The 14526-nt window shown below is 51.7% G+C and overlaps 1 protein-coding gene across 2 annotated transcripts in view; it reads left to right on the top strand.

Annotated features, from left to right (window-relative positions):
- The window catches only part of KIF1C (kinesin family member 1C), a 1865342-nt gene that overhangs the window by 1423696 nt on the left and 427120 nt on the right, over nt 1-14526 (top strand). For both annotated transcript variants that reach the window (XM_069643618.1, XM_069643608.1), the window contains exon 17: nt 660-739. In XM_069643618.1, the coding sequence (XP_069499719.1) occupies nt 660-739 (80 nt within the window). The remainder of the gene's footprint in view (nt 1-659; nt 740-14526) is intronic.

The raw sequence follows: 14526 nt of genomic DNA, 5'->3' as shown, positions 1-14526 counted from the left end.
CCCCCGCCAACAGCTCACCTACTCCTGATTGATATAGGGTAGCTCTGCTTGGCCTTTTCACCTAGGCATTGGCAACAATGGTTTCTCCACCAGTGGTGGAGTCACGGTACACTGTGCCTTCTGAAGCCAATAGTTGCACCTCTTTGTGCGATAACTGAACATCCATGTGTTCTGTGCAGGACCGAAGTACGGAGAATTGTCCACTGCCATGCTGGTCAGCTGAGCCTTCTCGCATCACGGCCATGTTGCAGGGCCCCTCGGCTTTGCTTTGACGCAGAATTGCGCCAACAAATCAATAGTGGCGAAAAGCCTCTGTGCGTACATTCTCTTGCATAATGATAAACTGTCTTACCCAGTATTTCTGTCATCCCCTCTTCCTTTCTAACAGTTGTTCTTGATTGCTTGACAACAGCTCCTAATAAATTAGCAAGATCGGACTGGGATATCCCATCTTACAAACGTTGAATAAATTAAATAAACGTCCAGTCTATTAAAGAGAGGAAAGGCAGTATCGGTAATCTAGCTGTTGGACATGGTTTCGACAGATGGAGCTCAGCTGTCGAAACCATGGTAATACGAATGCTCCTTGCCAAAATGTTCTCTTCATTATAATGTCTGACATTGGTGGTTTATATCTGCTTTCTTTCATCTCCTTTCAGACCCCTCATTTGGTAAACTTGAACGAAGACCCCCTGATGTCTGAATGTTTACTGTACCACATAAAGGATGGAGTCACCAGGTAAGCCTGCTTATTTAACCACCTGCACACAGCACATTGGATGTCTTAATGATGACCATAGCTAAAGCTCTTAACATAATTAAACTCATATTAACCTTGTCATATGTTCACTATTTTAATTTATCTTGAGGTACTCTTTTACATAGTACGAATAAATAGATACAAAAGGAATCCGGACATCTTTACAGGGGTATTTAATCACACCTAAGACAAATGCTCTTTTGTGAACCAAAATGTCTTAGCACAGGTTTCTGAAATCAGACATTTCTAATCTTTCTAGAACTCTGCAAAAATGACTTTTTTATGAACAAGGCTTCAAATGTCAGCTATACCAAAGGTCTATTCCATAACATAACGCTGGCATTGTAAACATGATTTGCCATGCTTTTTGACTTCTTTATTGTACATTTAGCCTTTGTCTAAGCAATCTCCTTGTCAATCATGGTGGCAACGAATGAACCTATTTATAAAATAAAGTAACCAGTTCCCAAGTTGGTCTACTGTCTAAGGAAATCACAACAACTGGTTGAGCATTTCTCTATAACATTCTTCATCACTTTAGTTTTCTTGCTTGACTTTGAACATTTTGGAATTCTCAAGCATGAGATTTCCAATGATATTCAAAAACATTGAACATATCTCCATACATGGGCGAGATCCCGGAACACATTTTAATCGAGGGAATACATCTTTATTAAAATAAACGCATCTCATTATTTGGTTTTTTTTGTATTTGTCATTTATATAGCGCTTTACTCCAAAGTGCTGTAAAGAACACACTTATAATACAATAGAATGAGATTGCAGACTATACAAAACGTTCAAAATCAGGAGTGAAGTAGATGGCTCTTAAGGGTAGTGTGAAATAGAGAGTAACAGGTAATAGAACAAAGAGATAGGGGAAGAGCATTCCAATTGAGTGGGGCAAGCAAAGTAAAAGATTGAAATTGTGATTGAGCACAAGGGGCAGAGGAACTGATAATAGAAGAAATTGGGACTGAGAACGGAGTGAGCAAGAGGGAAGATAAAAGGACACAAGAGATCAATGTTTTAATGTCCTAATTCTGTCTTATTTCTTCCACTGATTTTGCTTCTTTCCTTTCCAAAGTCCATCACACTGCCGTCCTCTGATTTTCACCTTTCCTCCCTTGTTCCCATGGTCCATCCTTCACTCTCTCCTTACTTCGCCTCCCTTGCTCTCCATTCTTCTGTTTTCCCTTTCTCTTTTAATTACCCTTGTATTCATTCCAATTCTCAAGAAGCCTTCCTTGCATACCTTTGTCCATTCCAACTACTACCCTACCTCGCTCTTACCTTTTCTTTCTGAACTATTAGAGCGTATTATCTTCCCAAGTCTCTTCTGACATCACCAATGCCTCTCTCCTTCCACTTAACCAATCTAGAAAGGAAGGTGCAAGGTCATGAAGAGATTTAAAGACAATACAGAGGAAGTTACATTTAAGACGTGAATGAAAAGAAAGCCAGATGAGAGAACATGGGGACACTGAAGTAGAATCACACAGAGTGAGTGAATATAAAAGACGAATGGTAGCATTGAAGACCGACTTTAGAGGAGCTAAACTAGAAACGGGAAGATCAAAAGTGCAGTGGAGCAATAGAATAGACGTGAGAAAATAAGTGAGGAGATCAAAAGTTTAGTAGCATTAAATGTCAGAAAGGGCCGTGCTTTACGGATGTTAAAAAGATAACGATAGGATTCGGAGATGATAGAAATGTGATGAGAAAGATGAATCAGAAATGTGATGAGAAAGATGAATCAGTATCAAGGTAGAGGCCAAGGATTTGGGTTCATTTTTTGCAGCCGATTTGTTCGCGGTAAACTGACAACTGAGGCCACAATTGTACGTATATATTATGCATTTCCTTTTTTCTTCTTTTTCAGTCTTCCACCTCCAATGTTGAGAAAGCGGGGTACACACCTGAAACCCCAGAAAAACGAACATGGGGAGCAGGGGACACCTCGCAACCCCTGCTCTACGTGTGGGGTATTTTTAAAAGAATGTGGGCAAAGTGCACAGAAGGTCAATCCACACATTTAAAAAACAATCAAATGATTCATTCGATCAAAGATTTTTGAACAAATTGTCGAATTCCGGGCCCAAGGTTTCGAGCAGTGCTAGAGATAGGCAGTAGAGAAGGAAGAAAAGAGAAAAAAGATGCAGATGCAAGAGGGATAGTACTAGCGGGGGAAAAGGAGAACTTCAGTTTTGGTTTGATTCAAAGCAAGAAAATTATCTGACATCCAGGATTGTCATGTATAGAAGGTGAAAAAGAGGAAAAGGACAAGGTTGACCTGTCCTCCACATAGAAGTGGTGAGACATCCCAAAAGAAGAAATAAAAGCAGCCAGTGGACAAGAATAGAGGGCGAAAGGAAAGCTCCCAAGACAAGAGCCTTGAGGAACACAGTGAAGAAGAGGTAAATTCTCCAGCATGGGGTCTGGCATGGATTCACATGCTCATGAATATTCCCCGTCTGGGAATCCTCGGTAAAGAAAAGATCAGTTTGTTTTGTTTCTGAACTGTCTTTCTCCTAATAACCAATCACTGGCCTCCGGGTCATACTGCCCCCAGCCAATGACTGCCCTCTACCTAAGCCCTTCCTCTGGCAGCCATCTTCAGACTTTTACCGCACGTTCAAGTGTTGGGAGTCCTCGTGCTATAGCTCTCGCGCTTTTACTGCGTTTTGCGATTTTTCTTTTTTTTTTTTTCTCCTAAGAGTTTAACCTCATTTGTTCAGTCAATCGAGCCTCAAGCTCCACCGTTGCTACTTCTGATCAACGGGGACCCGTTTCAGACTCTTCTATGCCCATCAAGGGCGAGATTTTCATCGAGTTTCACTTCTTGGAGGCTTCCGTAAGATCTTTGAGGCCTAGCCCGTGTGGACATGGCCCAGGACAAAGGAAACACGACGCGTGGATCCAAGCTGTTCAGAAGCTGCCCTGGATGCGGATTCCAAAATGTCTTCAAGGAGGATGGGCATTCCCGATGTCTCTACTGCCTCCACGAAGACAAAACGCACATGGAAAAGGACTGTACTGTGCGTTTTGCAAGAGCATGTCCAAACGGACTATGAGGGAGGGTCGTACCAGCCGCACCACCTGGCTGGAAGGGAAAAGCCCAGCAGCAGGTGAGTAGAAGTAGTCCGAGCGGTGTTCTAAGACCTTTGAGGGCGCCCCGGCGACAGGGGCCCAACAGAAGGCAAAGCACTGCGAGTCCGCGCGTACCGGGAGCGCCGATCGGTTGGGCTCCTCAGCTGCCAGGCAGGGCGCATTATCACTGACGCCATCAACCATGAGCCAACACTCTGGCTCGGGGAAGAGAAAGTCGGAGAACCCGGGTAAGACAACCGAGGGGGAGCAAGGTGGTGACCCTCCCCCCAAGGTAAAGGCCCTGATTCACCCGGTCAAGACCTCGGCCGAGGGAGTCATGACGGCCCTGGCAAAGCCTGCGGAGGCTACCCCAGTGGAGGCGACCTCGGGGCCTAGAGTTTCCCTGCCACCGCAGAGGGAATCCTCTTTTCAGCCCATCGATAAGACCCCTGTGAAACCCCAGGCGCAAAAAGAGGCAGGGGGTGCACGGTGGCCATTACGGACACGGATTCAGCCTCTGAAGAGCAGCTGGCAGGCATCGCAAAGGTCCTGAACAAGAAGTTCGAGGAGGTCAGATCGTACGGGAGGGATCCCGACGAGGCAGACGAAGAAAGTGACGGCGGTGCCGACGAGGAACTGAGAGCGGTCGCTCCCGTCGCAGCCGGTGCGTGTGCCACAAGACAACTCGGGGGCGATCTTGATGGCGATTCAGACCTTGTGTACAGAGATAAGGACAAGGTTGCCCTTGCCCCCGACAAACGATCCAGCAGAGCCTGGACCGTTGGAAAGTCCACCAAGCAAGCGGAGGAGAATTTATCCCCCCCTCCCTTCCAGCCTGCACGGCCTTCACAGCCTTCATCTCCTTCCCCTGTTCTGAGGGATGAGACGGGAACAGAGACGGCAATGACGGGGACGGATGATGACTGTGGTGAGGACGGAATGGACCTTCCTTGACCACCCCCTCGGCCCTCTCAGCCTGGCAAAATTGGCTCCTTCCACGCCATGATCGCCCGGGCATCCGAGCTTCTCCAGCTCTGCCCCGAAGAGCAGAAGAAGGAAGGGTTCCTCTACCAACGGCGTGAGGCCAAGAAAAAGATGGTCCTCTCTGTTCCACTACTGGACGACATCTGGGATGTGGGGCTGACGCTCCTGAAGAACCCGAGCACGGCTCCTGCTAAGAGAGACTGGTACAAGAAGTAGTACCGGGTCCCTGATTCCGCCCCCCGTGTGCCTTACGGCTCGGCGGTTCCAAGGATTCGGTCGTCTCGGCGGCAGCCAAGAAGAAAGTGGCAGGGGCGTCGGCTTCAACTTCGACTTCCGAATCGGACAGCGAGGGGAAGAAACTGGACGCCATGTGACGGCGGGTCATCTCGTCTGCGGCAATGACGATTAAAGCGCCCAACGACCTCGCGATTGAGGCACGCTACGACAGGGAGCTGTGGTTTAAGATCGCTCCCCTGCTGGACTTCCCCCCGGACGACAAGAGGGCCAACGCCCTGGAGATTCTACAGGAAGGCACAGTGGCCTCGGACCACGCCGTAACGGTGGCCACGGACATTGCTGACACCGGTTTTCGCCAGATGGGCAACAGCATTTGCCTCCGTCGGCGCGGCTGGCTCAAGGTGACCGATTTCCTCCAGGCCGTTCAGACCAGGGTTCTGGACATGCCCTTCGACGGGAACAACCTGTTTGGCAAGACAGTGGACGATTCACTGCAGGCCATCAAGGCAGACCCGGAGACCACTCAGGCCTTGGGTGTCTGGCCTTTCGGAACACCAGAGGCAAGCAAGGTGCCTCCAAAGGATTCGGCGGCGGCTCCTCATACCACCAGGCGGCCCGCTGCTCGTCGCAGGAGGCCTACAGAGGACGCGGCAAGACAGGAGGATCTCGGCGGCAAGGCCGCGGCCAAGCAGGACTGAACCGGCCATAGCGTCGGGCCCCCACCTGAGCACCTCGGTGGGAGGCCGACTGGCGAGATTCGTCATTGTGTGGGCGTCCATCTCCACCGACCGTTGGGTGCCGGATGCCCTGGTCCGCGGGCACACTCTGGAATTTCTAAGGTAGTGCCCCCGTATTCCACCTGTGGCCAGGAAGGAAAACCACGTCCCTCAACTGCTACTGGAGGTACGAGCGATGCTAAAAAAAAAAAAGGGAGCCATCAAACTCATCCCGAAGAGGCTCCGGGGCTCCGGAGTATACTCTCGCTACTTCCTCGTAAGGAAAAACACCGGCGGATGGCGACCCATCCTGGAACTTCGTCGTCTAAACAAGTACATCAAGTCCCAGAAGTTCCGGATGGTCACCCTCCACCACGTGCTGGGACAGCTGGAGGAAGGCGACTTCCTATCCTCGCTGGACTTGTAGGATGCCTACTTTCACATCCCCATTCTAAAAGGACATTGAAAGTTCCTGCGATTCGTGGTCCAAGGGCGACACTATCAGTTAAAGGCCCTTCCCTTCGGATTGAAGTCGGCGCCCAGGGTGTTCACCAAGTGCCTGGCACCAGTGGGGGTGCGGCTGCGCCTCCATGGGATCCACGTTTACCCCTACCTGGACGATAGGCTCATCCGGGCAAAGACAAGAGAACTCGCTGTCGTGCACACAGCAAAGACCGTCCAACTGCACACAGATCTGGGATTCTCGATCAAATTTGCGAAATCCCACTTGGTACCGTTGCAAGTCGCCCTTTTCCTGGGTGCCAGGCTCGACACAGTGGCGCGATTTGCTTCTCCGTCGGAGGAAAGGACGAAGGCCATCCTGGCCAAGGTCTAACGGCTGTCAACCTTGGACGTGGCCAGGGTGAGGTCCTTCAAGTCCCTGCTTGGCATGATGTCCTCGTGCATCTACCTCGTGCCCCTGTGCAGGCTGCGGATGCGTCCACTGCAAGAGTTCCTTGACGCCCGTTGGATGCAGGCGGCGGGCAACTTGGAAGACAGGATCTCGCTCAACGAGACCTTCCGCTAAGCGATCCAGTGGTGGGGCACCCACGCGCATCTGGCGGCGGGCATGGACTTCCAGACCCCGGCGCATCAGGAGACTGTGATGACGGACGCCTCCCTGGAGGGATGAGGAGCGCACACCAGAGATCTCCACGCAAGAGGCCTTTGGCTCCCGGAGGAGAGGTCACCGCACATCAAAGTCCTGGAGCTCCGAGCAGTGTTCTGGGCCTTCAGATCGTTCCTTCCGTTCCTTCCGTCCCTCAAGGGCAAGGTGGTAAGGATCTTCACTGACAACACCACCACAATGTTCTACATCCGGAAACGGGGAGGCACCAGATCCCCAGCCCTAGCCAAGGAGGCTCAGGACCTGTGGCACTGGGCCGTCGCCCAGGTGATTTTTCTGGTACCCTTCCATCTGGCAGGAATAAAGAACACCATTGCCGACTCACTCAACAGGGAGCTGCGCTCGTGCCACGAGTGGGAACTGCGGCAGGATCAAGTGGATCTCCTATTCCAACGATGAGTCAATCACCAGATCGACCTATTTGTGACAGTGACAAACACCAAGTGCTGGAGGTTCGCCAGCAGGTTTCCTCAGCCGTGGAGCATGGGTGATGCCTTCTCATTCCCCTGGGTAGGGCTGTTCCTGTATGAGTTCCCACCATTGCCGGTGCTGCTGCGACTCATCAATCAACTCAGACGGTCCCGGTGCAGGATGATCCTCGTCGCACCGGCGTGGCTGAGGCAGATCTGGTTTCCGGAACTTCTGGACATGTCAGCGTTCTACCCCCCACCCCCCGATCAAACTACCGACGGACGCGGATCTTCTCGCCAGAGAAGGGGGCGTCATCCTCCACCACGACCCGGGGTTGCTGAACTTGCAGGCCTGGCTCCTGCAGCGGTAGAGTTCAGAGGGTACGATATTCCGGCGGACTGCAAGGAGGTGCTTGCAAAGGCCAGGGTGTCCTCGACTCAAGTGCTATGGACACAAATGAAAGAGGTTCTCTGTCTGGTGCCGTGCACAGAAGATTAACCCTCTGCAGATTACCTGTAACTTTTGTTCTCCAGCATGGGTCTGGCATGGATTCACATGCAAACCCTCCCTCCTACCCCTCTGCGGCTCTTCTCTTGGTCCTACTGCCACTTTACGTGCTACCAAATCTGAAGATGGCTGCCAGAGGAGGGGCTTAGGTAGAGGGCAGTCATTGGCGGGGGGCAGTATGACCCAGAGACCAGTGATTAGTTATTAGGAGAAAGACGGTTCAGAAACGAGACTGAAACTGATTTTTTCTTTACCGAGGAATTTCCAGCCTGACGACTGGGAATATTCATGAGCATGTGAATCCATGCCAGACCCCATGCTGGAGAACAACAGTTACAGGTAAGTAACTTATTCCGTATGAGAAGAAGACAGTAAGATAGATACGAACGAAACCAAGATCAAACCGAGCCGGAGATAGCAAAAAAAGAGAGAAGATAAATCTAGTATAATCCACTGTGTCAAACCCAGCTGAGATCCAGTAGAAACAATGAGTGTTTAGAGTAACGAGCAGAAAGCAGAGAGCCGCATACCGAGAGAAATGCAGATGAGTGAAGAGGGCGAGTCTGGAAACAAGGAAGAATAGAGAGATTTAAAAATGCATACCCCCCGCATACTCCTATGTCCCGTCCCCTTTCCTCCATACTGCAGGGGCGTCCCTCGCTATGGACAGGAGACAATCTTTTTCACCAGAAAAATGCTTCTTCTCCTTTAAATTTAGAAAAGGCGGGGGTGCGGCCCTGGGAGCATGCGCTCCCCTTACTCCACCCACCAGCATCAGTCTCCTTTTCCGCATTGACGGGAACGAACCGCTTTCATCAGCGCTCCTGGGTTTGGCTTCGGCCTTGTAATTTCACTCTCTTCCCTGGATACTATCTTTTGTCTTTGTCTTCTGTTTTCTGGTCTTAATCAGGTACTCTGGCGCCAAGTTCCTCCCTGACGCATGTCGACTTCATGTTTCAGCAGGTGTCCAGCCTGCGAGGGGCTTTTCCCCACATCTGACCCCCACGCTCTTTGCCTCCGCTGCCTTGGCCCCGAACACGGCTGGGAGGGTTGTACCACGTTTGATGCGCTTACACCACCTGCTCTGAAGAACAGACTAGCTCAGTAGAGGGGAGCTCTGAGAGAAGTTGCCTCCAGAGGACCTGAAGAACTTCGTCAGACACAAGTCCAGGCCCGAGGTAGGGCTGCTTTTTTCCATCGCACCCTGCAAGGGCGACTCCTTTCCACACTAGCACAGGTTCCGAGGCTGATTCAGCCACCGGCTTCCAGGCCGAGGGGTCGCTAGATCCTTCCGGTGACAGTATAGTGGGACTGCAAGGTTCTTTTACTGGGTGTCTACCCAAGGGGCTATGCCCTAGTACCGGACAAATGTCTGAGGGGACGCCTGTACGCAGCACTACCAGCGACACAGCTGAGAGCATATGTTTACCAGGCCTCGTCCTGAGGTGTAGGGTAGGCCTCAAGCTCCACTGCCAAGAGTCCTGGAGGAGGCCGGGCCCAGTGAGGCAAGCACCAAGATGCTGGCACGTGTCATGCAACCCAACAAAATGGCCACTGTGCCAGACAAAATGGCCGCTAGTCCGATAATGCCCCCTGGTGTGGAGCAGATGGGAGAACGAGTTTCAAGGTGGGACTGGTCTTCACCAGGTACGTGGCCTACAGCTTATCCTTCAGCATCGCAGCGCAGATTTACCTCGCAACCAGCAATGCAGAGTATGCACAGTCCCCAGAAGCTGCCTGCTACTCTGTCAATACCACCTCCCACCCACCAGCCTGTGAGGACAGGTTTTCTGAAAAGTTCCTCACACTCATGAGGTTTCCTCAGATGGGGGTCATCCTTCGGGATGTGATCAGGGACATGCTCCCTCCGGTGCCTATAGTCCTTACTCCTATGGCTCTAGCAAAGGCCACAGCGCAGCCCCTGCTGCCCATGCCTGGTCCATCGATTCTGGCTCCCCTGCCTCCCACAGTTCAGGCGGTTCCACACCAGCCCCTGGCTCCGGTCCTTACACCGCAGCCTTCGGGGCCCAGCAGTCCTCCAGACCAGCCGGACACCCTGTTGAACACCGACGAGGACGACGACCCCGACACGTCATCCTCAGCCAAGGCCTTTCATGAACAGCTCTCAGGTTTGGCCGAAACTTGGGGCTTCCACAGCCCGAGGTGGAACAACCAGATGTTGGGGTCCTGGCCGAGGTCCTCACTCTATGCCCTATGGCTAGAAAGGGGATCCCGATGCAGAAGGAAGTTGTCGCCTTGGCCAAAAGGGGATGGCTGAAACCCCATTCGGCCCAGCCTATCAATCGGCACCTCAACGCCAAGTACAGGCAGTTGGAGGGGGATCCACTCTTGCTTTCGGTACATCCTCAACCACACTCTTCGGTGATCGCCTCGTGGCATCACTCTACTCCAAGCCTCACTCGTCCTCGGCCACCTCGTCTTTGGCATTTCTAGGCAAGGATGATTAGATCTTGGAGGCTTATGGAAAGAAGGTCTATTCCAATGCCTCACTGCACCTTCGTAAATCTAACACAGACGCCATGCTGGCAGCAATTAATCAGAAGCTTTGGCGGGAGATAGCTGACCTCCTTCCAGAACTTCTGGTGCAGAGCCAGGCGCGTTTTAAGGCCAGGCTGGCAGAAGCTAAAATGGTGGCCCAGGATGATATGGAGTCCACAATGGCGCACATGGACACCTCAGGCCGTGCCATCTGCATTGCCACGGACATGAGAAGGACTGCCTGGCTGTGGGCTACCAAGTTCAACCTGACGTCCAGGAACGCATATTGGACCTTCCATTCGAGGTTGGTTTCATTCCACCACCTATGAGGAGCTAAATAAGAACAGTTCCCAAACTGCGAAGTCCTTATCTATCCTCATGAAGTCCACGTCCAAGACCTACAGCCAGTCGCTTCAACGCTCCGGCAAGGGGCGTGCCGTTGGTGGATTCCGGGGCTTCCAGGAACAGAGGTCGGGACAGCCAGACCGGGCTCGGAGTCAGCACGAGCGTTAGAAGCAGAAGGGGGGGGGGGAGCAAGGACTTCCTTCAGTCCCCCTCCTCAGCCCCAGCCTCAGAGGGAAAGCAGGCATGACGTGCCCCTTCGGATCCACGTGTCTCTGGTGGGGGGCAGGCTTGTCCTTCACGCACAGTTTTGGCATCAGAGGTTCGTGGGCCCCTGGATTCTAGCCGTAATCTCCACTGGTTACCGCCTACCGGTTCCTCCCCCTCCTCTCTCTCTCTCTCTCTCTCTCTCTCTCTCTACTCCCCTCCACGCCCACAGATTGGGACAACAACTCTGTTGGCGTAAATTTGATCGCTCGTAGAGAGCCAGGCAGTGGAAGAAGTCCCAGCCTCCCAGCGGGGCATGGGCTTCTACTCCCTGATTTTCGCCTTACAAAAGAACCACCAGGCTGGCCTGATAGTCATGTTGGATCTTTCCACCCTGAACCTCTCCCTCCCTCTTTAAAAATTTAAGATGGTTACGCCAGCGCTTATTGCGGAGACACTGTGCAGGGGAGACTGGATGCGCTCCCTGGATCTGAAGGATGCTAATCTACACCCCGATTTGGCAGTGACATTGGTCCTTTCTACTGTTCCGGATCATGGACTTCCATTTCCAATACAAGGTTCTACCCTTCGGCCTCAACTCAGCCTCCAGGGACTTTACCAGACTGATGAATGCCGTGGCAGCCCTTCTCAGGGCTCAAGGTTACCATGTCTACCCGTACCTGGACGACTGGCTCGTCGGGGCGAGATCCCCAGAGGTACTTTGTATTTGCATTTTGTTTTTGTAAGCCAAGCCCTGAGGCATCTGGGCACATATCTTAATGTTACACAGTTAGGTTCCATACATACATTACTTACAGAGAATGTTCAATGAGCATATTTACATAAATGTTAACATATTTACATGGTTTGGAATGGTTCCAGAAGTAACAAATAATATGGGAGCAGCATCAGGGATGAAAGAGCTATCGTGCTTGCACTAGGAGGCAGTTTTTGACTTTTCTTCTGAAGGAGTGGTAACATGGTTCAGATCTGAGAGCTATGGGTAATGTATTCCAGAGTTTGGCGGTGAGCACCGGGAAGCTGCTCCCGCCCCCCCTTCCCTCCCCTCTCCTTCTGGAGCTTAAACCTCAGGGTCTTGAGGCAGTGTCCTTGAGCGGCTCTGACGGGATGGTCAGAACATTTGCGTGAGAATAGATTGGACAGGTAGCTTGGAGCAAGGCATTTCTCCAGTATTGGATCTTTCATGGATTCACATGCTTAGAATATTCCCTGTCGTATCCGTGTCAGGGCCCTAGTCTGGGGTATTTGTGTGTCCAAACGCTGTAATAGCTTCTGTAGCATATTTAGCGCCTCCAAGGACAGAACCGCCTGGGGGTTCAGTAATGACGAGGTTGTAGGGATGGGAACTCACACCCAAGAGCGACATTGCGCTGGTCGGCTGCAGGCCCAGATCGGTTGGGCGCGCGACCATGTCGCGTTCCTAGTCAACGAGATGGCGAAAGTCGCCGCTGGTTGAAGCAGGGCCTCCGGCGGGACGGGATCGAAAACCTCCGGTTGCCATCCCATCGACGGGACCACCGTCGACGATATGTTTCCGACCGCCGCAGTCTGACATGTGGGAGGAGCCGCCGATGACGCAGGCGTCGACGAGCGGGTCGTCGGCAAAGCCAGTGGCGCAGGGCCTTGAGGTGTTCCCGCCGCTTTTGGGGCCGACTTGCTAGCCGCGGCCTCTCGACTCAAGGTAGACTTATGACGGTCTGAGGAGGATTTAGATGGCTCTTTTCTCTCCTTTTTAGATGAGGAGGAGGAAGACGGCGTCTTGTGTGAAGAGGAGGAGGCCTTCGAATGTTTCTCCGAAGGCCGTTTTTCGGCCGACTCCGAGGTTTGTTTTTTGGCAGCACGTGCCTTCTTCGTCGGGGGTTCCGACTTAATTTTTGAGGCCGTGGAGCCCACATCCGATGCCAGGTACGCACCCGCTCCGTCATTGAGCCAATCGACCAGACGTCTTTTTCGATCTTTGAGGGTTTTCTAGGAGAAACCCTGACAGATTTCACAAGTGTCCGCCGTGTGGTGAGGATGAAGGCAGTAAATGCAGTCCATATGACCATCCCCTTCGTACACCTTCTTAAGGCCGCACCTAGCACACGGACGAAACAACGCCTTTCCAGACATTCTCTTGAGAAGAACAAACAGTCGCAGAAGTAGAAAGAACAACCTAACCAAATAGCAGATACGCAAGGTAATCCCACCACTTTGAAAGACGGTTGAAATCTGAGGGAGCCGCGGGGGCGGAGCAACATATACCCCTACGTCCTAGTGGCACCGGTGTGCGCGGCCCAAAACGACGTAGATAGGACACAAAAGTGTTGGAATTTTTCCTATGGAAAATGTCTATATAACTTACTGAGGATTCCCAGCCTGACGACGGGGAATATTCTAAGCATGTGAATCCATGAAAGATACCAATGCTGGAGAAATGGAGTTACAGGTAAGAAACTATTCCCTTATGTGTGAGTGATCGTGATTTAAAGGCAATTCTTTGTTTGAACGATAGCCAATTTAGGCTGCGTGCATTTTTGAGATCTGTTGGGCTCTATGGATAATCATCGCTGCGTTGTTTTGTAGTACTTGCATCTTATTAGTATTGTTTTGGCTCGTCCCTAGATAGAGTGCATTGCAATAGTCTAGTTTAGACTGGACTAATGCCTGGGCTCTGGTGGTGCAATTGGGCATAGTTAAGAAGGGTCTGCAAGCAGTAATTAGGGGGGTTTAGGCACCCTGGACTGAGTTGCCTAGGCAACTCAAGTCGCACTCCGTCCTGATTGGCCCAAGTGGTGAGCCGGCCGGCTCACCACTTAGCATGTTTGAGTGACAGCTAGGCTGAGTGAATGGGGGTTTTCTGCATAAAAGCAGGGCTTTGGGGACTTGAACTTCAGAAGTCACCACAGGACCTAAGAATCCGACGAGGGAGAAGCTGAGCCGACCTGCTACGACAACACCACCGGTGGAGCCCTGCTGAACCGTCTCACTACTTTTCCCAACGACAGAGGAGATCTCCAGCCCGGAGAGTCTTCTTCCTTCGACTGGTGGGGATAACCAGTCTACTTCCTTTTTCGCTTCCTGGAGCATCTCGTGGCCGCCTTGCCTGTGCCAAGCACCCCGGCAACTGGGATACCACATTTTACCACTACCGCAAATCAAAGGGTAGTACCTTTAACCGGAAAACTCTGCGGCTGGTTTCTTCCCTGGCAGTGCAACGACCTTCATCTTTCCTCCACGTTGAGATCTTCTCTTCCTCTGGACGACGCCGTGACTTGCACCCGCTGCCAGGAACAACTGCCCCCACTGGAGGATCCTTTCCACATAACATGTACCGTGTTCCGCCTGGCTTCCCTTGCAACCGACTGGACGGGGTAGATTTAGCCCCTGGCTTTCGAACCTGGGTTAGCCTGGGACACCCTGGCTAAACTTTTCTGAGCCTAACTAAAACCTTTCTGAACTCCCTGGAAGACTTTTTAAGCCTGTTGTCATTGTGTGATATTGGGTGCATTTGTGCCCTGCCCTCTCCAAGAGTGGGCCCGGCCTATGGACTTTGGCTCACAAGTAACTTTTGACTTTCCTGCCTTGTTTAAGAGTTCCTAAATATTAGTGTGGTGTATTTTCCTACATTCTGCCTTTTTCCCTCC

Source organism: Ambystoma mexicanum, chromosome 1p (assembly GCF_040938575.1).
Source record: "Ambystoma mexicanum isolate Mex_15411 chromosome 1p, UKY_AmexF1_1, whole genome shotgun sequence".
Classification (NCBI taxonomy): Eukaryota; Metazoa; Chordata; class Amphibia; order Caudata; family Ambystomatidae; genus Ambystoma; species Ambystoma mexicanum.
This window is presented reverse-complemented; position numbering and strand designations above follow the sequence as displayed.